Source organism: Esox lucius, chromosome 6, assembly GCF_011004845.1.
Source record: "Esox lucius isolate fEsoLuc1 chromosome 6, fEsoLuc1.pri, whole genome shotgun sequence".
NCBI lineage: Eukaryota > Metazoa > Chordata > Actinopteri > Esociformes > Esocidae > Esox > Esox lucius.
The window spans coordinates 9693993-9717186 of NC_047574.1; the positions used below are offsets into that span (position 1 = coordinate 9693993).

The window sequence follows — 23194 nt, forward strand, 5'->3', positions numbered from 1 at the left end:
TAGGTGTCGAGAGGGGACCCATGTTCTAAATGCTCCAATACCATACCCATGAATGTGTGCTGTTCGAAATACATCTCTGTCAATTAGAACCTAAATACAACTGCAGTAATCAAATAGTTGTTTTGGGCTTCTCTGGTGGAGGAGAAATCCTACCGGAGAGAGAGGCCGATGGAAAAGTAACTTTTAAAGTGCAGTCGAGGGAGATAAATGTCAGTTTGAGCACATGGGGATACAATAACCAGAACATAAACGCTCCTACACCTCTATGTATTACTGTTACCTCTCAGTTTCTATTTTGGATCTGGGGACTGTGGAGAGACCTCTGATTGCATGCCTCGTTCGGTACAGATGGATACCTGAACTGTGAGTTTAAAGCCTGAACAGCCAACACCGTCCTCGAAAGTAGTCGTGTTCGAGAGGAAGAAAAAAGGTAATGTGTCATAAGTACATTTTGATTGATTGATCTACACATGTGGGCCTGTATATGATGCAAGGAGATTTGCAGATCTGTAAGTAAGTGGTCTCCTGCCGTCTTTTAGAACCTCTGGAATGGAGGTTCCTTCACTTAGAAACCGGAGACACATAAAACTAATTACAATAAGTCAGTTCTGGAGTATAAAAGACCTCAAAAAAACTCCTTCCTGGAATCCCACTTTGCTAATGGATTTTTGAGCTTGTGTGATTTCACACAAAGGAATGGATGGAGTGCCTCATAACATAGCATGTATACCGTTGGTTGGGGCAAGTAGCTGGTTTGGGATTCACTGATTAATTCAGATGGATTGGATGTAATAAAAAAATTTAAGACCGCCAAATACCTTGAGGCCTTGTGTCCACAATAGGGAGATACACACTATTCTACTGACATAGAAATGGCCTAGCACCACTCTTCTCTATGTCCGAGGTATTCATCTTCTTCTCATCCGGATCTTCAGCCACAATCGATTTATCATGGTCACTTCCTTACTGGTCCCCCCTCTGAATACAAGATATAGACAACCTCAAAAATATATTCAAACTTATTTTTCCATCCACATGGGAAAACGAGGTGGTAATATGCACTGTGAATGTAAAACGTACATATATGTGAAAATTGCTATTTTACAAGGAACATCGGCTATAACATTCACTTGTTACCATCACCATTTGTAAGAGTTGTGCTAAAAGGAAGGAACTTTAGCTACATGCAAAATGTCAACTCTGAGTGGCTGGCATTTGTTTTCTGACCTGTCTGGCAATCTGAAGATTGTGGTCAGTGATCAGCATTCCAATCTCCAAGTGACATAAAAAAAAAGCTTTGTGCACTTAAAAACATCCAGCTGCCGCAAACATGACATTTTTACCTCATCACTCTGAGTGGAAATCAATGCAAAGTGTAGACACAATGCAATACATAGCAAACATCAAAAACCTGGTCATTACAAAGGTTATGGAGAGGAAATATTATAATATTACTTAGTATTACTTAGATTATAATAACTTCACATACAGTAACACTTCAACTTGGAGAAGTCCTGGACTGCCACTTTTTCCATTAGCAGACAAAATCAATGGCTCACTTATTCCTTTCAGACAAGCTGAAACCAAGAATTAAAGCAGATTGGCTCCAGATAAGCATGCTGATATCTGCAGTACGTGCTGTGATGGAATGTGGCGAGGCCAAAACACACAATTATCTGGTTAGTGTGGGTTGGTAATTAATGGGACAAAAGGTACACAAGTGACAGAAGAATGTTCCCAAAAATGCCTTCTCTCCCCACATGTGGCCCAGTTGACCCATTTAAGAATGACAAACCTGTGTAGACTCCAGAGCCGTCTAATCTTTTATCCAATGTTCTTGTAACATTTTACCAGACACGACAAATCTGGAACAGCTCCATAATCTGAGAATGAAATACGTTGTACTTCTACTCACTGTCCGGTGTGACATTTTCAGATGGACCATGGGTGTCCTCTTCCTCCTCTGAAGATGGGAACTACTGTTCATCACTGTCACAACCCTCTTGCTTTGCTCACCCTGCCCTATTGGTCTAAAACACTACAATACAATGTGAACAACTTTTCAGAACTGTGGCATTGTTTTAACCAATGTGTCAGTAAAATATATTAATAAATAAACAATACATTTTTTCCAATTAGACTTAGAACTGTACCTTTCCTTGCAGGGTAGGCCACACTGCCCGAAAGCTTTGCACTGACAGTTTCTTGTCTCAGCACGCTCTAGCAATCTTCAACTCTGTGGAGTTGAAAAAGACAATGTGTATCAGTGTGTTTTCCTATGCATATCAACATTTTTGAAGAAAATGTACAATCCAACTATTAAAACAATATTGCATATTTATAAAAATAGGTTTTTACGAGTGGGATGCATTTTGTATGGCACCACGAGTTGGAGCAGCCCCCTGAGGCATCAACTCCTATAAAACCATATTGAAGTGATGATGCTGATGTCTGTGTTTATAAACACAGGATTGCTAAAGTTTAGGAGGGTGTGTGACAAAAACATTTACATGCACATGCACCTTCAATTTGCCTTCATTGCACATTTAGAATTGCCATTTGTACTTGCACTTGCCTTCATTGCACATCTATAAATCCCAGGTGTAACATACATTACACTTAACACAGGTTAGATGCTAATTGCATTTCGTCGTACTGTACTTGTTCTGTTCAATGACAATAAAGTTGAATCTAATCTAATTCAGTACAGAAGGCGGAATGTAAAAGTATTCATGTTGGACAGGAGGATAAGGTACATTAAGAAGTGTTGCAAAAGAGAATTTTATCTGGGATGGAATTAGTAAAAATTGGAATATGGTAAAATATGGGTCTAGAGAAGCATTCAATTTTTTTTCATTCCCCCTACATATCTTAAAACTTAAACATAGGCTGCGGTGTCCTTGGGATGGCCTATTTGTAGCAGTTTAAGAGGATGAGCTCATTGATCCGTTGGCCTCTCCACCCTTCTGTGGTGCTCCTCCGTCCCTTGGCTTCCAGGTTGTTGGAGCAGGGAAGCATCGAGGGCAGCATGGTTTGGGACACATTCTTCTTCTCCCCTAGGCTTCTCTCTTGGGGCCTCTATATACCACACTGGCGGAAAAGCGTTTGCAGTGCTACATATGCTATATATTATGTTTTCTGGGGCCTACAGTGCTTTTTACAAATAAAATTGCTAAATTACCTTTTATGAACACTGTAATAAATAGTTGCATTAGGTTAGTAGACAACGAGAATTACACAAATAGACAGTTAATGGACAACTTTTGAGTGTTGAAATGAATCCCAGGGACTCTATTAGCAGGAATGAATCCCAGGGACGAATCCCAGGGACTCTTTAGCAGGCATGAATCCCAGGAACTCTATTAGCAGGCATGAATCCCAGGGACGAATCCCAGGGACGAATCCCAGGGACTCTATTAGCAGGCATGAATCCCAGGGACGAATCCCAGGGACTCTATTAGCAGGCATGAATCCCAGGGACTCAATTAGCAGGTGGTAAAGAGCGAGTATGTTATTGACTTCTTGTAAAATTGCCATATTTTAAGTAACTGACATAGCGGAAACCACCAAATGTCTAGAAATGAAACAGATTGTTCCTGAAAAACCAGACATCTGCATCAAACAAGGTTTGTTATAAAACATGACAAGGAAAGCAAGATACTCATCAATTCTGGCGAAGTTGTTATGAAAAGAGGCATGGCTGTTGTGCAATGGTTCCTGTGCTCTTTATTCAGTTACTAAGATAGTTACTAAGACAGGGGATAGGGTGACATTGTGGATGAAAACAAGCATAAGCATGTTCTCATGAGAAACCCAAATGCAAGAGCTCACATATAAATACAGCTATACAAGCAATATCGTACTAGTATTTATTAAACATGACCTAAAAGCTGATAGGAATTGACACATACTGTCAAAGCTAATTGAATGACTAGAAATGTGCAGTACATTACATGTACTACATGCAGAATGTGGGTAGTTTGTGCTCATAAGTTTGCATACCCTGGCAGAAATTGTGAAAGTTTGGCATTGATTTTGAAAAAATTACTGATCATGCAAAACGACTGCCTTTTATTTAAAGGATAGTGATCATATGAAGCCATTTATTATCACATAGTTGTTAGGCTCTTTTTTAAATCATAGTGATAACAGAAATCACCCAAATGGCCCTGATCATAAGTTTACATACCCTTGAATGTTTGGCCTTGTTACAGACACACAAAGTGACACACACAGGTGAAAATGGCAATTAAAGGGGAATTTCCCACACCTAAATTGCAATTAGTGTCTGTGTATAAATAGTCAATGAGTTTGTTAGCTCTCACATGGATGCACTGAGCAGGCTAGATACTGAGCCATGGGGAGCAGAAAATAACTGTCAAAAGACCTGCGTAACAAGGTAATGGAACTTTATTAAGATGGAAAAGGATATAAAAAGATATCCAAAGCCATGCAAATGCCAGCCAGTACTGTTCAATCACTTATTAAGGAGTAGAACATTTGGGGATCTATTGATACCAAGCCAAGGTCAGGTAGACTAGGAAGGATTTCGGCCAAAACTGCCAGAAGAATTGTTTGGGATACAAAGAAAACCCCACAGGTAACCTCTGCTCTGGAAAAAGACGGTGTGGTTGTTTCAAGGAGCACAATATGACGATACTTGAACAAAAATGATGGTCAAGTTGCCAGAAAGTAGCTTTTACTGTGCCAATGCCATAAAAAAGCCTGATTCAATATGCCCGACAACATTATGACTTGCCTCATAGCTTCTGGCACACTGTAATTTGATATGATGAGATCAAAATAGAGCTTTATGGTCACAACCATAAGCGTTATGTTTGGAGAGGGGTCAACAAGGCCTATAGTGAACAGAATACCATCCCCACTGTGAAGCATGGTGGTGGCTCACTGATGTTTTTATGGTGTGTGAGCTCTAAAGGCACTGGGAATCTTGTGAAAATTGATGGCAAGATGAATGAAGCATGTTATCAGAAAATACTGGTAGACAATTTGCATTCTTCTGCATGAAACTGCGCATGGGACACTCTTGGACTTTCCAGCACAACAATGACCCTAAGCACAAGGCTAGGTTGACCCTCCAGTGGTTATAGCAGAAAAAGATGATGGTTCTGGAATGACCATCACAGTCTCCTGACCTTTATATCATCCAGCCATTCCGGGGAGATCTCAAATGTGCAGTTCATGCAAGACGACTAAAGACTTTGCATGACCTTTTTCCAAGTTGAATGGGCAGCTATACCACCTGCATGAATTCAGGGCCTCATAGACAACTATTTCAAAAGACTGCATGCTGTCATTGATGCTAAAGGGGGCAATACACAGTATTTAGAACTAAGGGTATGCAGACTTTTGAACAGGGGTCAGTTTATCTTTGTTGCCATGTTTTATTTTATGATTTTGCCATACTGTTATGACCTACAGTTGAATGTGAATCCCATAAGAAATAAAAGACGTATGTTGCCTGTTCACTCATGTTTTCTTTACAAATGGTGCATATATTACCAATTCTTCAAGGGTATGCTAACTTTTGAGCACAACTGTAATATATCACAAAGGATATCTTCACAGTGGCTAGCTCATATCTTATTAAATGAACAACTGAGATTACTTATGCATGGCAACCCTCTGTACCAATATTATTGGAGCAAGGTAAAATTCATATGTTAACTTTAAAAGATAACCTTCATTGATGCCTGTGGTGAAGATTTGTGTGAAATTGTATAGAGAAATGTTCTGCCATTTCTTTTATTTTCAGTCAGAAGGCTCAGTTTAGGCATACTGATGCTCTGACTTCACACACATACTTCAGTGAGTGAGTAGGCTATTGCAGACATTGTGGATTAGTTGTTAAAGGCCTAGAACCCCAGCTACTATGCATCTCGGTTAAATTTTTTCTTCTTCTTCTATTCACCCAATCAGGAGACCATAGTTTGAGAACCATTACTAATGATCACAATAAACCTTAAAATTGAAACCAAACAAAAACATATAAATACTTTAAAATCTTACAGCTAATTCTTATACTGTACATTGCCATATTATATGTGAGACAATTGTAATACAACTGGCTGTGAAAACCTCCATTGCCTACAACATAACTGAACTTTGAACTCTTAATGTGAGGGTGTGGCTACCTATCTGAAACAGGTTTATGGCAGCCCTTGGCCTATGAGCATGTTTGAAGCCTGAGCTACCAGTATTTACATGAGAAAACAGGAATCCACACCCTCCATCCACAGTCTGCTTCACATGTAGAGACACCTCCTGTCTTTGTTACTTTCATCTGGCAGATTTGAGCTTATTCTCCAATATGGCAAAATAGTTGCCAGAACCCTTTGAAAGATGTCAGATTGGAATATACCTGCAATCTACAAGAGGACTTTTCTCATACTTTAATGTAAGTACCTCTTGTACAGTTTAACATAAGACTGTTCTAATAAGAAGTATCAAGTATTATTTTCAAAGACACACACACATTTTCTTGTTCGTGATAAATATTGCCTAACATAGAAAACTTTATTAACAGAAGAGTTATGACAAGGCAGAAGTGGGAATACAGAACTTGTCAAACACCACCTCAGATAACAAAACGATTGTATGAAGAAGACTGTGTGCTACTTTTCCTATCACAACAAGTTACTGAAGAAAGAAATGTTAAACACAGCTCTGAATATAATTTTAATAGGAACTGGATTCTTAAAACTAAGCATGTAATCCTGATGAATAAGATTAAAATGGTGAAAACCAATCAAATTAAACTTTTCTATTGGGACTACATTAACTAGAAAGCAGAATCTATCTATCTCACTGAATAATGAGAAGCTTTAAATAATATGATCCTGTTCGGCTCACTGAGCTTGTCTCTAAACTAGTTGGTGCTAGTGAACATGAGTTGTTTTATTCCCACTGGAAGCCTTCAGTTTGTTTTAAACTTCAAATCCCTATTAGTGACAGGTTACTGTACACATGAGTAGCACCGTGACAGCCTTCACCAAACTTCTTCCCTCAGAGTGTGTTTAAGGCCTCCTCACGTTATTTGCATTATACGCCAATAAGCTATATTGGTGCTTTATTGTCAACACAGCAGTTCATCTGTTATTGTGACTGCCAGTATCTAATCTGGGTGGAAGAGGAAACAAGTGGCTTATTAGTATATTTCTTTGGTACAACCATTTGCAGCATTCATGTTGTCAAGCTGTAGGTATCAGGTTTAGCATTTCCTATGTTAACAACTTGATTAGCCTGACAGGCAGAAAGCAGCAATGTTTATCTTCCATACACACTTAAATAAATCCACCAGTTAATGTGGGTGTAAATCAGGACAGCCCCCAACTAGTTTCTTTAATATAATTTAATAGCTCTAGGTAAAGTGAACATCAGAGGGTGACATCAACTCTGTAGACATAGTTTAATAAGTCAGGCTATTGTTGAGTTGATAATGCATTTTTACCTGTCAAATAATAGCTGAAAACAGAACTGGTTATACCAAATAGCAATACACTGCTTTGACGATCATTGAACATCTGTCAAAAATGTACTACTTTATTTTAAAGGGGAATTTCACCATAGCTCACTTACTTAATTAACTTATTACTAATGTTAGCAAGGATACATTTTTGTCATAAAAATACCAAATCTCATTTCAATCCAGAGCAAGTGAATTACAGTTTCACAGTAGAATTCTGAACTATTGACTTTGTCTGTATGTCTGTTCCCAAAAAGTGTCCAGCATTCATACTGAATGTGAAACATCTGCCAGTCAAAATGGCAAGTTGAGAACAATGTACTGTAGAAGACTGAAATAGAAACAGGCAGAATGTCTTTGTTAGCCTACTCTGATTCAAACATGTATGATTCAATATCCTCATGTATGATCACATTTTTTTATTAAACCGATCCATCTTAATGAAAAGCCATTGTGTTTGTTGTGTGAATTTAGTTTGCTAGCTAGTACAAAAACACATGTTCCTTCTGGGCAAATATGTGTGAAATTAATCTCACTGATCTAGAGACCTACAGATTACACATGATACCAACCACCAAGGGTTTCCCAGGCTTGTTCAATTTCAAATCAAACACAAAATGGACAAAAGAAATACATCTAGCTCCCTCATTAAATATTGAAAGTCAACAGTAGTTGGAACTAAACATATCCTACATTTCAATTCTACGTTTGAAACCTGGCACTTGATGAAGTTGAAGAAGTTAGCAAGTCTGTTATTTTAGCATTTCTTAGTTCTGACTAACATGCTAATGCAGCTCAAAATTTTACTTCAGTTCATGTAACAGGGTTGACCATTAAACTTAGCACTCTGAAATGTGTTTCCCGAAGCAACATAAGCTTAACAATTCTGGTGAAACTTGGACAAACATTTGGGTTAAGTACTGTAGATTAAAATCTTTATAGAAGTTAGACAACCTGAAAAAATTTGCAACATTGGAATTTAAATGAAAATTCTGTCCCATTGTCTCTCACAAATATTCCTTCTTGTCTCTTTTACTTTAGTGTCAAATATTTCCAACAGAAATAAGCCACTGGGATGGAATCCCATCAACTCTCCCAGCTGTCCTCCTTGAAGGAAGAGTTGAAGCCTGAGGATTACATTCAGCCCCACTATAAGGAATCCTATCGGCTTGCCATTGATTTACTGGTAAACCATGGCAGAGAAAGATACCAGGAGTTTCTCAAGGCTGAGCGGATAGGAAGCTTTCTCTCAGAAGACGAACTTCAATTCATCACTACATATGCCTCACGGCCTAGCAACCTGACAGAGGATATCGACGGCCTGTTTCCGGACGATCCAGCCAGCCAGCCCTCAACGGGGACGTACTGGCCTGAACACTCTGACATAGCAACGCCTGACCTGGAATTAGGGTGGCCAGAGGTCAGGCATGACATACTGCAAACCAATATAGATGTTCTGTTTCATCCACCCAGACTTAACAACCTGACCATCAAAGAGGTGATCCGTAAACAGATTCAGGATGCAAGACAGGTAATCTTCCATTGCAGTGAGTTGACAACAATGGCAACTGTAATGGGTTTTTACAAAATATCACAATAGTTGTATTCATAAAAAGCTACCAAAAGACCTTGTGCAGTACAGATGCAGCATCTTAATTTTACCCAATTCCACACAACTGTATGATAATCCACTCACAAAAAAAGGGTGTCAACATTTTGTCTGCCTTTTTTCTGTCATTTCTGGTAGTGTTTTATGAGTTCCACCCTAAAGGGGTCTACCCGGAACCAAAAGTTTCATTAAGGAACCAAAAACAATGATCGTTTGAACTTAAACAAAAGGGTTCTCCACAAGGACAGCTGAAAAATCCGTATGGATCCATTTAGAGTGTGCACCAACTGGAACGGGTATTATACAGACTTTAGTTACCTGGAATTGGTTGTATGCATTGATTACATTTGCAGCAGAGCAAATGAACTCTGACATTTTGACAATATAGAAGGAATATCTTAGATTTTTGCACTCCCCGCTAATTTTTTGGTGAAAAAGGGGATATTTTCAATATCTAACTGTGTCTACAGCCCTTGTATAATTGCAACATTTCCCAAATGGTTTTAAGAGAGTTGAACGCATCCTTGCCAAGCCGAATAACTAGTCCAACCAGAGAGTCACTTAGTTCAGACCATTTGAGAGCATTCTCACCCACTTTGACAACCTCAGTTAACTAACCTACCTGATGGCCTCCTTTCACTTAATTGACTAACGGCCCCCGTTATCCTACTCCCCTGAAGGCCTCCGTTAATTTTCATGCCCACCAAGGGACATCACTAAAGCACTATGAACCAGAACCTGGAATATGGTCCACTTGGTGTTGTGAAAAAACGTCTTAGGCTGTTGCACCATCTGGGAGGCTGGAAGACCTTTTAAACCTTGAATATAGTACACTACATGGAAATGTCTTACAACAACATCTATAATATTAGAAAGCCCCATTGTTGCACAATATAGGGACTGTCTCTGTGCCTAAATGAGAAATCTCCAACAGCACAAATTGAAACTATTCTCAGGCAAGATTACTTCCTAATTAACCTGATAATGAAGATTCACAGCACAACTCCCTTTCCTCCCCGGGCAAAATGACATACATGTTCCCTTTTCATCAGACAGGAGTGTCTGAGACGCTGTCAGGGCACGTCTATAAAATCAGGTTCTGCCAGTTAACTTCACGAAAAGTATAGGCTCTGCTGGAAAGGGAACGTACTGAGTATCCTTGAAGGGTTAGGTAACGTTAGTTACCGGGAATGTTATATGAGTGGAGCGGGGCACCCTAGAGAGCTTAGCTCCTAGTGGTTTACTCAGTGATGGCCGCCCATGCAGCAGGGTGAACCACTAGGGGCTAAGGCCTCTAGGGGGCGGAGCTCCATGACGTAGAACTGTCCTGATGGTGAGTTGGATAACTGAGGGGAAGATAATTCTAGATGCTTCTTGTGAATGTTTTTTTGTTGTGATTTACAAGACACTTCAGACAGCTGGTAACTGGAAATTGCAAGTCAATTATGAATGGACCTTTAGCTTATGCTGCACAGTCGTAACACTGATAGCTTCCCGAATGCAGCCGCCCCCTCAGTGTCTTTCTGCCTCTCTCTAATGCCAGGGCCAGTCAACCAGACAGAATGTACTGTAGATTAGAGAGTAAATCCAGACTTAATCAAATGTTATGCCGTTGTGACTGTCACTCTCGAACAACACAAAACTACTAAAACGTTTATGAAACTAATCAAATGTTTATGAAACTACTCAAAGTTATGAAACCACTCAAATGTTTATGAAACTAGTCAAACATTTTTTGACAGTACTACAGTATGCTGACTCCCATCTTACACAGAACTTCCCCTGACAGAAATATCCCCAATAGAATATAGCCAAGGTTCCCCACTCCAGGCCTCAGGACCCAAAGTACTGCTGGGTTTCATTCTAGCCCTCTAAATATTCACTGGTTTAGACCAGGGACACCAGGTGAATGCAACTGACTATCAGGCAGAATAGAAAACAAGCAGTAGACTGGGTCCTCAGGCTCAGAGTTGTGAACCTCTGGTATGTAAGTTTTTATTATGTAAAAATAGGTTTATATATATTGACCTGTGTAGGGTGTCCTTAGGTTGAGAGGTGCAAGGACTTCCTTTTCCCAAGTTGGTTAATTAGACATGGGTCTCACAGCCCTCTCCTCTCCCTCTGGGCATATAATTAGCTGGTTGTCTGTTATTACTTTATAGGATAGGACCCTAACTGCTGCTAAAATCTCAGTGAAGTAGCTATCAGCTTGAAGGAAGTATAAAAATGACAGGCATTACTGATTGCTGCCAGTAGCTAGTTATGCACAGTCAGCAGTTCATAGTTTTATTGTAGGCTATTAGGATGGTTGGAGGTTTGAATTAAAGAAAGTATGTCACGCTGCCACTCGATTTTCTAATGTACCTTTAGGCTGCGTTGATCTATTGGGTAAAAAGATACAATTCTTAAAACATATCATGATTGCCCGTCTAATGTCACAACATAGTACACAGGTGTATATCTCCACAAGTGTAGTTCTGATGACATACAAATGGATACAAAGCTGTAACATGGATCAGAGACAGTCCTGTATAATTTTAGAACAGTGAGTCAGCCATTCTAGTCAAAGATAAACATTCTAGTCAAATTATTAGGCTTTTAACACAAATGAATAGCACACATCCTTAAACAACATCTAATTATCTTCCTCAACACATTTCATTATAGTAATTAAAGGGGAATTAAACCCATTTTTACATGGGCTTATTTTCTCTTTTTTCTGTGCCTGTGTCACGTTGCAGAGATGAGGCAGGCCACAAATGCAATGCCTCCCATAACACCTCCAGTTACTGCTGCCAAAGTGGGTTCAAATGACATGATCAAATATCAAGCGGTGGTTTTTATTCAGAACCTCTACTCAATAATATTGTGTTTAACTGTTTTGCTTTAAAAATTGATTCAATAGTTGTGTACACAACAGATAATTGTTAGTGGCTGCTTTGGTTTTAGGGTCTTAGAAAAAAAGACTCACGTGGTTGATCAGAGTAGGTTTCTCCTGTGCTGGTTTGTTAGTCTGGATATACAGTATTTCACGTGGTTGATCAGAGTAGGTTTCACCTGTGCTGGTTTGTTAGTCTGGATATACAGTATTTCACATGGTTGATCAGAGTAGGTTTCACCTGTGCTGGTTTGTTAGTCTGGATATACAGTATTTCACATGGTTGATCAGAGTAAGTTTCACCTGTGCTGGTTTGTTAGTCTGGATATACAGTATTTCACATGGTTGATCAGAGTAGGTTTCACCTGTGCTGGTTTGTTAGTCTGGATATACAGTATTTCACATGGTTGATCAGAGTAGGTTTCACCTGTGCTGGTTTGTTAGTCTGGATATACAGTATTTCACGTGGTTGATCAGAGTAGGTTTCTCTTGTGCTGGTTTGTTAGTCTGGATATACAGTATTTCACGTGGTTGATCAGAGTAGGTTTCTCCTGTGCTGGTTTGTTAGTCTGGATATACAGTATTTCACGTGGTGTCTCACCTGATATTTAGAATATGCAAACACAGTTCTTCAGTTGGATTCTAAGGGAGTGAACACCTTTCATTGTGTCTCTCATGTATAGAAATGAAACAAGTCTGATACATTTGTTTTTCCCTTTTTGGTTTGCCCCATTTCTTTGATTTCCACATTCAACTCAACATTGTAATTTTTTAACCGTCAGGAAGTTGTATACTGTTGGCCAGGGTAGGCCTTGCCTTATCCTGCTCTTACAACTTCGTGCGGCTCGGGGTGCCTGAGCTCTCAGCGGCGGTCGAAGGCCAGAGAGAGCATTCCATCTGGCGCATGAAAAGTCCGGTCTAGACTTTCAGGTCGAGTGAGCGGTGTGATAAGAGCCACAACGACATTGGATGTGTTTCAGAAGACATCTCGAAATGGACTGTCCTGAGTCCACTGGGAGTTGCTGCGATGAATTTGATATCACGACTTGTGTATCGCACAGGTGAACCATAACCCAAAATGTTTTTCTTCCCTTACAGGTTATTGCAATTGTAATGGATATATTTACAGATGTGGATATATTCAAAGAGGCTGTTGATGCCTCCATCAGAGGAATTCCTGTTTATGTGCTTCTGGATGAATTTCATCTGCAAAGCTTTCTTTCAATGGTTGAGAATCAAGACATCCAAATCCCGAAACTTAGGGTGAGTAAATATACTCTGTAATTAACAGTAGTAATGAACAGTATGTGCTTATAGATGTAGAGTTTCAACGGTTTGATCCTTTTGATCCTCCTGTCATTGTATGTACACTGACCGTAGGCCCTAAACATGACAGACTGAAAGCTTTGTTCTCATTCCTTAGTGAGAGGTGCTGCAGTTCACAGGGCGAGGCTTTCGCCAGAGAGATATGTGGCATTTAGCCAACCACACCCTTCAAAATTGCCCCTCCCCATTTGACAGTTCATTTCATGGCTTTGGCATGTGTCCAGATGTGGAATCCTGTTACGTCGCTGTATCTTAAAGCTAACATGCATGATATTTAATTGTCTATGTCCATAATATTGGTTTACTCAGAGTGTAATCCGTCAGATTCCGTTCTCGGACCATACACTAAAGAAAAGTGTCTGGAACTGGAACGAGGAGCTCGAGCCCTGTCTCTTAGAAATCTACAGATCAAATGTCCCCTCCCTTTCCAAAGTCTGCGGAATTGTAAAATGTCCGAACCACCATAACTAATGTTGCTTGTTCTCAAACGTTGTTCCTTCCCAGATCTATGACGCCATTTGTTTATTTTCACAGGAGACTTGTGTCTTCAGTATTCTTACATGTTGTCAACACATCATGGCCATTAATATGCGTTTACTTCCTTAAATGAAAGTAAATGTAAACATACATGACCTTAGCGCCTCTCATAGAAAGAGTTATGATTTCATATCACAGGCTGCAATAAAGGTCACTTGTTTTCTCTGAGTCAATATCATCTGTGCAAGCTTTGCACAATGTGGTGTGTTGCTGTAGAATGGTCTTGCTAACATGACTGTCTTGGTCTGCAGAACATGAGAGTGCGCACAGTGAAGGGTCAGGATTACGTCTGTCGTTCAGGAGCAAAGTTTCATGGATCAATGGAGCAAAAGTTTTTATTGGTTGACTGCCAAACAGTAGTGTACGGATCATACAGGTAAATGGAACCTTTTTCTGTTCTTTAGCAACAGTATTTACACTGTGAATGGAACGCACTTTATTGATTCAGTATTACAGTAATGTTTTTTTCTATGAAATATTTAGACTGGCTTAAAGATTTTTTGTTTTTTACATTTGCCCTAACCTTCATTCCCTTTCATATGTGAGGTAAAGAGTCCATGAAATATGAACGTGAAAACCCCTGAACACTGTATTTCATGAGAACGAGTTAAGTTCTCTCAATGTCAAAACATATTATGTTTTAGGGATAAAAACATCTAAACAATTCCTACTGGATTTTACTCTGAAAGGGACAACAATTTCAAAAACAGAAATCTGATGAGGTACATGACTCTTAATTAAGACATGGGCCTACATTTAGAGGGGACTGGCTGGTCACAATCCACCGGACATTTAAAAAATCTCAGGAACCACCGACCCTGACCCGCCAAATATGAAACACAAACCTCTGCCCTTGCTAGAAGAATAAGACATTATTACTTTCTTATTGCACATAGACTGAGCTGAAAAGTGCTCAAACAGTTGCCAGTTTTAATTCAGTTATTTCCCTTGTTTTTGTTCTCCCTTCAGCTTCATGTGGTCCTATGAGAAAATCAACCTGAGTATGGTGCAGGTCATTAAAGGGCAGCTGGTGGAGTCCTATGATGAGGAGTTCCGGACCCTCTTCGCCCGCTCCTCTGTGCCAGCAGCCCTGACCCCACCCGAGGGTGTGCTACTAGAACGGAATGGAAGGCATGCTGTGGCGAAGTATCCCTCTCAATCCGCCCACGCCTTTGAGAGGAAGGATCAGCTGAGACACACCCTCAACACGGTGTACATGAAAGCCTGTGAGAGACCCATGCCGATGGGAGAGATGGACGAGAGGCTTTACGATGATGAGCCATTTGCGCATCGACCCGTGATGAACTATGGCACGAGTGTCAAAAAACGCATCCAACAGTTCCAATCCACAGAGACCGCGGACTTCCTGAAAAGGCACAGTTACGCCGGGGAGAGGCAAGAAGTGCCGTATGTTCCACAAAACACGAGGTACGGGGCCAGCAACTGGAACGTGGCTGGTGACGGAGGTGCCCACTACGCTCCGGGAAGAAGTCACATTCGCAGTGCCATGGAGGAGCCTTTTCAGGGGGCGCAGATGTACAGGGGTCACAATAACCGGCAGTCCTACCACGGCAATGACAAACATGTCCTTACCATGCAGCAGAACATGCCTACGTTGGAGCGCACGGCCAAGTCCTTCCTGCGTACGTATCGTATAGAGTCCTACCTCAACAACCAGGACGCACCTGCGGGGGAATGGCATGACTACGTGGACCAGTACGAACCGCAGGAGAACAAAACCAACTCGTTCATTCCCTCCAGAATGAGGTCATCGCTTGTTTTCAAGGGCACCATTCCAGAGCAACCGGAGACCTGCTCGTCCTCGTCCGCGCGTGCGCCCGATCCACCCGCCAGGCCATACAACGCGTCGTATTACTCGTCCATGCAGTGGAATCCACCGACGTCCACGGACAGCAGGATGGTACCGGACGACATCACGAAGAGGCGAAGTGTGGCAATGGATGATCCTAGGAATAACATTGGCTACGGCCCAGGAAGAGAAATGCATCAATCCGTCTACGCCAGCTTGGGAAGAGCCAATGCGGGAAGGGCTCTCAGAAACCCTGAGGTCCAACAAGACAACTGGCATAAAAGGCACAGTGTGGCGGATCCCAAGTCTAACGGTCACATGTACAGCGGGGCCTTTGTGAGGAGACATGCCGATGGTGGTCCAATAAGACCTGGTGCGCAAAATGGAGGATATTCTTCGAATCTGAACGAGGATCAAAGATCTGTCTCTCATTATGATGTCAAAAATGTTAGGGACATGAAAACCCCACCTGTTCCCAATTGGCAAGAGCCTCCCTCCAGAACTGTGTCTGCGGCAGCCCTGGATATGACCAGCGAAGAGGAATCCACTAGAACGGCCATATGCTCCCCACGTTTCAAAAGTAGCACCAAGAAAATCCGGTCATTGCTCAACATACCAGAGAAAAAAGAGGGTTCCTCTCCAACCCAGAAAAAACTAAGTCCAAAAAGAGATAGTAGCACAGACACCATAGTGGCTGAAACAGAGGAACTCACACCAGGTAGAGAGAGAACAGTTGCATCACAAAGTAGCACCACAAGTTCCACTAAATCGCCTTCCAGGCTACATAGGGACAAGAACCATTTTACTGATGACCTAAGAAAATCCTCAACTCCTCGTTTTAGCACAGAAGAACTGCACGCAAGCATTCCTGCTAGAGCTACGTCCAGTAGGAGCGACCGGCGAGATACTGACATTGGCGAAAAGAATGAAAAGACAAGCGTCTCCTCCGGAAACTGGCGTGGAGATCGAGGTGGTGACAATCGTTTGTACAGCAGATTTGAGCCTTTCTGCTCATTTGAGAAAAAGCAACTCCACTCTTCACAAACCACTTCCACATCCACTGAGAGGACCAAGAGCGTCCTCTCTGCTAAAAGCCGCCCCATAAATGAACACAACCACATTGGCCAGCAGGCACATATCACCCATGAAAACAAACTGGGCAAATTCATACAAAGAGTTGGGAATTTTATTAACAAAAACAAGTAGTGGAGTATTATGTTAAGATAAATCACCCCAACAAGGATTATTGGTCAAATTTGAAAAATGTTTGTGAATTGTGTTTTGCACCATATAATTTCAGACGGGCTTACATGAAGAGAAGAGGTCCTTTCAGCTCTGTTTATGGACAGTTCGGCATTTCCACAAAGAGGAAGGGCAGTCTGAATGTTTGTTGTTGTATGTTTTATGTTCTATTTAAGGGGTGAGGGGCACAGGTGAGGGGCACAGGGGAGGAAGCCATTTTGTTTTTCTCTTCGTTTACATTCACCAGTTAGAAGGTTTCTCTGCATCCTGATTTCATTTATTTGTTCGGTTTAACATTTGGATTGACTATTCTACGGTGGGGATATTGGGTAGGCTACTTTAGAAGAATGTAGACATGCCTAATGATATGAAAAGAGTTAAACAATACCTTTATGGTTCAATAGTTTCAAAGCAGACTGCCTTGGCGTAGCTGTGGGTATTACGTGTGTTGAGGCCCGGTGGCATGGCACAGCACACTGTTGAGACTGTAGAACCTCTCCTGGTGTTTCTACAGTGTGCCTGGCCCTGCAGCCATTGGTTTGTTAAACAGCTACTTTATAGTTCATATAGTCTTTTATTTTGGAAGATATTTCAGGTATTTTCTTTGCTCTGTTACAACATGTATTATTCATGTTTTGAATACGTCAGGCTTTGGTGCCTCTACTACTTGTCCTACCAAAACTGGTGTGTCTTCAGTCATCAATATCACTGTTCCACATGGTTCAAACCATAAACCCTGATTGGCTAAAAGCCATGGTGTAAACGTTTATATATGACACAAAAATTATTCCTTTTCAAAAGCAGATTTCATATCAGTTTATAACAGCAACAAGGCACCATTGTGGTTTGTGGTATTTGGCTAGATACCCCGTATTTAATGCATGTTTTTTTGGGCTTAAACTGCAGCTCTTGGTTGGAAAGATTTCCCTTATCCATTTTAAATGTGTGATAAAGCCATCATTATTTATTTATACATCATTATGCCTTTTTTCTGTTGTTCTACATTCTTTATAGAAAATCATGAGCTGCAGTGTTTACTACTACATAATTTTATTCTGTGCTTCATTTTTATTCATCTTATTATATAGGACTAAACAGGTGGTTTTTTTGCCAGCAACTGGCTACAATCATAAGGTATGGGAGTGTACTATCACAGGTAGGAGAATAAGGTCATCCATGGTGGTCAGAAAACTCTCAACGTTTGGCATCAACTGTGCTACAAAACCATGTTTTACAAGCTGTAATTTTAATATCCTTGTTTATTAACACAATGTTGCTACAGTTATTTGTCTAATCATTATTTGTGAGTGCATTGTATGAAAGGGGAGGGTGTGCAATTTCTTTCTAAATATTTCTAATTTTGGGAAGAGCAGTGCATTTTTCATGACAACTATGTTCTCAGCAAATGTGTAAGTTTTTATACACCTTATTCCATTTGGTTGACCTGATTTGACAACATTTGCGTTATTATTTAGGTGTATGTATTAAGAGTATGTGGCAGTACTGCATAATAATCTCTTTACGTTCTAATATACTATTTTACAAAAAATGTATGTGTTAGTGTAGTAGATATCACTAAAAAAGTATAGATGTTTTTTATTTTGAAATATAAAAGAGGAAGAAGGCCATGCTTTAACAGCTCTGGTCAACCCCAAAATTGTAGAACTTCTGCTGCACTTGAAGACAATAAAAACTGTGATAACAAACAATAGAAAATCTTAAAAAACAAACCATTTGTTTGTCTTATCAGACCACTCACAGGGAGGTCAAAGCAAACTTGAAACATACAGCTGTCAGGGATACAATATCTTTCTCAATAAATATTTTGGCATTCCTTGGAAAGACAGAAGTACTGACAGAATGTAATTTTTTACATAGAGTAAATGGAATGCACAAGTATTATAAGAGAACTTTTTTGTTCTGAAAGAAATCTGACATTCCTACTTGAATTTTGTCTTACAGGACAGCTGTTAGAGCTGAAGATCATGTATGGTATGAGAAATATAATGCCATTTACGTGAAGTTGATAAAGTATAATTGTTGTATCTCTCAGGTTATTTGTTTAACTTCAATGCTCTATTCTGTGATTTTAAAATGTAATGGGAAATGCAATGGTATTACAGGGTGACTATTTTGGGGAAATGTGAAGGTGAGCTTTGCAAACATTCAAAAATTAAGTTGAAAAATACAGATGTTTTTTCTAAACAAAGGCCTTGTTTAATTTCAACAGAAGCCACAAGCAGGGTTTCACATTATAGTTACATGGGAAATTATGGGATATTCACATCCTTTTGGAACACTTCACCTGATCACGTTTTCACATTCACGTTTCTATTTATATGTTCCTTCATCTAAAACATACACAAGCAGCCAAATTCTGATTTTGTTTTTACTGCAATTTTCACAACGGAGATCTTTTCACATTTAATCAGATTGGTGAGAACAAAAGATCAGAATGTATAAGTGGAACAACGTTGTCAGATATTGTCAAACATTTGGTCCTGAAGAAAGATTTTGGATTCAATAAACACCACACAGGCGGATGCATGTACACAAACACACAACACTAATTTGCAGCCTACCTTGGTAGTACAGTGATTTGACAAGCCTCTTCATTTTTAGTTCTTCCTGTGCAATTACATTTTCAGTGAAAAGATAGTACAATAGTTTACCACAACAGAAAGTTTACCACATAACCTAGCCTAATCAACTAATAAACAGTTTATTGTAATGTTATGATGTTGCTAGATATCTAAATATAGGCTAGCAAAAATATAGGCTAGCAAAAAAAAAAACATTATTACAGATTTATGATCATCACTGCCCATCTATTTTGTGTTGACATTTCCTGATGAATATGCCCTGAAATCCTGTGAAACATTAACATTTAAGACAGTTAGAGGTCAATTAACTGTGAAGGTGATTGGTTAAAATAATCATAATTTACAATTATTATTATTAGGATAAAATCTTTAACCATTTTCAGATACCTACAGACACAGAACACAATAAACATAGAAAACAATAAACATTCTACCATATATTTTACATATGCATTAAAATGCGTTTGGGTGATCCATGCTCAGTCAATTAATCAAATCTAATATAATATAATCTCAATTTCAAAATTTCATATTAATCTTGGAACTATTTTCTGTTGAATATAGGTTTTACAGAATTTGCATATGATTGCAATCTGTTTTTATTTACATTTTACTTTTTCGGAAATGAGGTTGCAGGAATATTCAAAATGTTTAAACCTCCAAAAATCCTCATTACATTAGACTTAAGCTGAATTACATCATCAGGGCATTCAGCAACTTCTCCTTTTGGTCGACTTGCTTTCAAAAGCTGTAAAAAAATATATTTGTGGATATACAGAATAAAGGATGCCTTACACTGTTCAGTACTTGTTTTCTTACTTCACCAGAAATTCAGTGAACGGTGTAGACTTGGCTATGTAATGCTTCTCTGTAGGTTCGGACCAAGCCCCACAGCGAACATTTAATTTCACATGACAGTGACAGTAAACCATTGATTTTAACTGCATTTGAGCCTGAGAAACGTTTATGTTTTTAGGTGTTTATTAATGTTGATAAGTATGGCCCAGTGGAAAATAGACAATTTATGTAGCGATACAAATAGTCTGGTTACAAATCTGTTATCAAAATGAGTTCTTCTTTACCAGATTGACTGAAAACAGCTGAGCAAAAACTGCTTTTAAAGGAGGCCCATTTTGGAGATGATCGAAATGACTGTAGACAACCGATGACTGATTTATCCACAGATCACCTCACGTCATGAATATACCAGCTTATTATCATTTCTAGATCAGTCAGTCAAGTGGTTCAAAACCGCATTTTATCATTGGTTAGTTGTGACTGAATGATCTTTCAATTAATAACGAGCCATTATGTTTGATGCAAGGTTATTTGTAGGTCATTCAATCCACCGTTGTTTGGATCCTCTCAAACAGCCCATATGTCTCAGAGCAATTAACCAATGTAAACCTCCAATTTGTACATTTGAAATACATGTCTTTAGCGATCAGAGAACAATTATAAAAAATTATATATTGGTTTATATACCGACTGAGATATTTTATAGGCTAGAATGTAATCAATAGTGATTTTAGTATTCTAATCTACTAGTAATTGTAACGAGGACGCGCATGGAGGACGCGCGCCACCCCTCCCGACGTGGTGTTCGGTGTGCGTCATCGCCTGCCTTCTAGCCACACCGCTCCTCCTCCCAAGGCACTGTCCTGTCTTGTTATTGCACACACCTGGTGTCCATTCCCTCATTAGGTTGCCTATATTAGTTCCCTTGTTTCTGGGCGTCTTTGTGTGGTATTGTTCTATGTTTGGTGTTTGTAATTGCAAAGCTGTTGCACGCTTTTGCACGCTTTTGCGCTCTTGTTGTTACGCGTGCCATTTTTGTTATTAAGAAAGAAAGAAAGAAGAGTAACTACCTCCCTGCGTTTGGCTCCCTTATTCACGCACCTCGACACACCTGTGACAGTAATCAACTTAGAATGTAATCAACTAGGGATTTTAGTATTGAGCTGTGTGCCCAGTTATCTTATGGGAACAGCCACAATGTAGCATTCATTGAGTAAATCAATTATTTTAATTGACTGATTTGCATATTGAGCCAGAGAAACAGTTTGTCTTTGAAGGGGTTTTTTCTAACGTTAACAAGAATGGCTCCAGGGAAAATAGACCAAATGTCATTGGTGGAACCATCCGAATACAACATTTACCCTGTTTCCAAAGTAATTATGAAATGTATTTAAGAAACGTATTTTTTCCATTTATGCAAAAACATTGTAGATCTAAGTTTGTATGTGTCGTATGCAATATTGTTGATCCTCTTGACCACGGCCCAGATGTTTCCATGTTGACACATTTGCATTCATGTAAGCCCGTGTGACTGAGTCAACTTTTTTTAATACATGTTATCAACAAAGTTTATTTAATTTGAATTAGAAATTGAAATTAACTTTATTAAATAAAAAAGTAATAAAAAAATTCTACAATAGGAAAGGTATAATGGGACAGGCATCCAAAGGACAGGCAAATGTGTAGGTGCATTAAATGAGTACAGTGGGGAAACTCTCCCAGAATTGTTTACAGACCAACGGATCAAAGTAAATCTTCAATTTGTAGGTTTAAGATTTACATTAAGGTTTTTTTTGTAATTTAGCACATCCTCTTACCCACAGCCACGTGTCTTTGTATCAACTTGTCCACAGTAGGTGCAGAAGAGTCAAAGATCAGAAATGTGTCCACCCGAGAAGTCGCTCTGCTTCTAATCACACTGCTCACATAACCCAGGAAAGTTTTGCCAGAAAACACAGACGGATGTGAACGCATTCCATGGCTGTCAAGTGATCTAATAGGCACCCGGGGAAACGAGCACAACGAGACAAGTGTTTGACGGGAGAAAGCAGTTTGGTCCGGCATTCACCCATCCCTGGTGGAGCTATGACAGTTTGCATTGGTCTCTCCTGGACCCCTGGACTCAGTTGGTATGCCGTGGCCAGAATTTAGACACATGGCCAGAGAGATACAGTGGTACTGCAGGCCAGTGACAACTGTGCCACTCAGGGTGCCTTCTCAATGCTTATTTTTCTCACCAGATTGACTCAAAAGAAACCACAGAAAATTCAGAGAAAGCACTTATGTTTGTTCCTAATGTATGACCAACTGAGTGCGGCAGCATGCTTAATTATGAGAACCCTTTATTACTTTACCAGCCTGGTCAACACATTTCGGCTGCCCGCTCGTCGCCCAACACCCCCTTTCCTCCCTGTGCTCCTCCCATGCTCAGGCTTCTGGGTAATGTAGTACTATAAACCTTTGTCAACACATCCCCCTTCCTTTAAAAGTAAAGCATTTTCTTTCTAAACAAATTCATCAAAAATCTGTTACTGCATTAACACAAAACAACAAATGAACCCCATTTGTTAAATTTCTTCTTTAGCTTAACCATTAGCATCAAACTTTGTTTTCTCAATATAAAATCTTCAAAACAAAACATTAATTATACTGCCGTAACCACATTATTTTTTTCTGCCTTCAGCAGGGCTTGATGTGTTGTGGAGAAAACCCCACCCTTTAGTGAATGCCTCAAACTCACAGCTTGAAAACTGTGGTCCATTGTCCGAAAACAGTTCATTTGGGACTCCGTGTCTCGCGAAAACAGTCTTCAGAAAAGCTACGACGGCTCAGCTGGATGTGGACTGTAATGTTGCTACTTCTGGATAGTTGGAGTAGTAGTCCGTAATCACTATATGATTTTTTC

At 39.8% G+C, this 23194-nt stretch overlaps 1 protein-coding gene across 1 annotated transcript; it reads left to right on the forward strand.

The window, feature by feature from the left end:
- Window positions 1–6271: 6271 nt before the first annotated feature.
- fam83b (family with sequence similarity 83 member B) lies at window positions 6272–21202 on the forward strand. The gene is made up of 5 exons (XM_010888968.4): window positions 6272–6418; window positions 8528–9017; window positions 13072–13236; window positions 14088–14212; window positions 14806–21202. Exons 2-5 carry the CDS (start codon window positions 8562–8564, stop codon window positions 16850–16852), a joined length of 2793 nt encoding a protein of 930 aa, XP_010887270.2. The 5' UTR covers window positions 6272–6418; window positions 8528–8561; the 3' UTR covers window positions 16853–21202.
- The last annotated feature ends 1992 nt before the right edge of the window (window positions 21203–23194 follow it).

Coding starts and splice junctions, on each gene's coding strand:
- fam83b (XM_010888968.4), top strand. CDS start 8,562: ATGGAATCCCATCAACTCTCCCAGCTGTCCTCCTTGAAGGAAGAGTTG. Junction 9,018..13,071: donor AGATTCAGGATGCAAGACAG/GTAATCTTCCAT, acceptor CTTCCCTTACAG/GTTATTGCAATTGTAATGGA. Junction 13,237..14,087: donor TCCAAATCCCGAAACTTAGG/GTGAGTAAATAT, acceptor CTTGGTCTGCAG/AACATGAGAGTGCGCACAGT.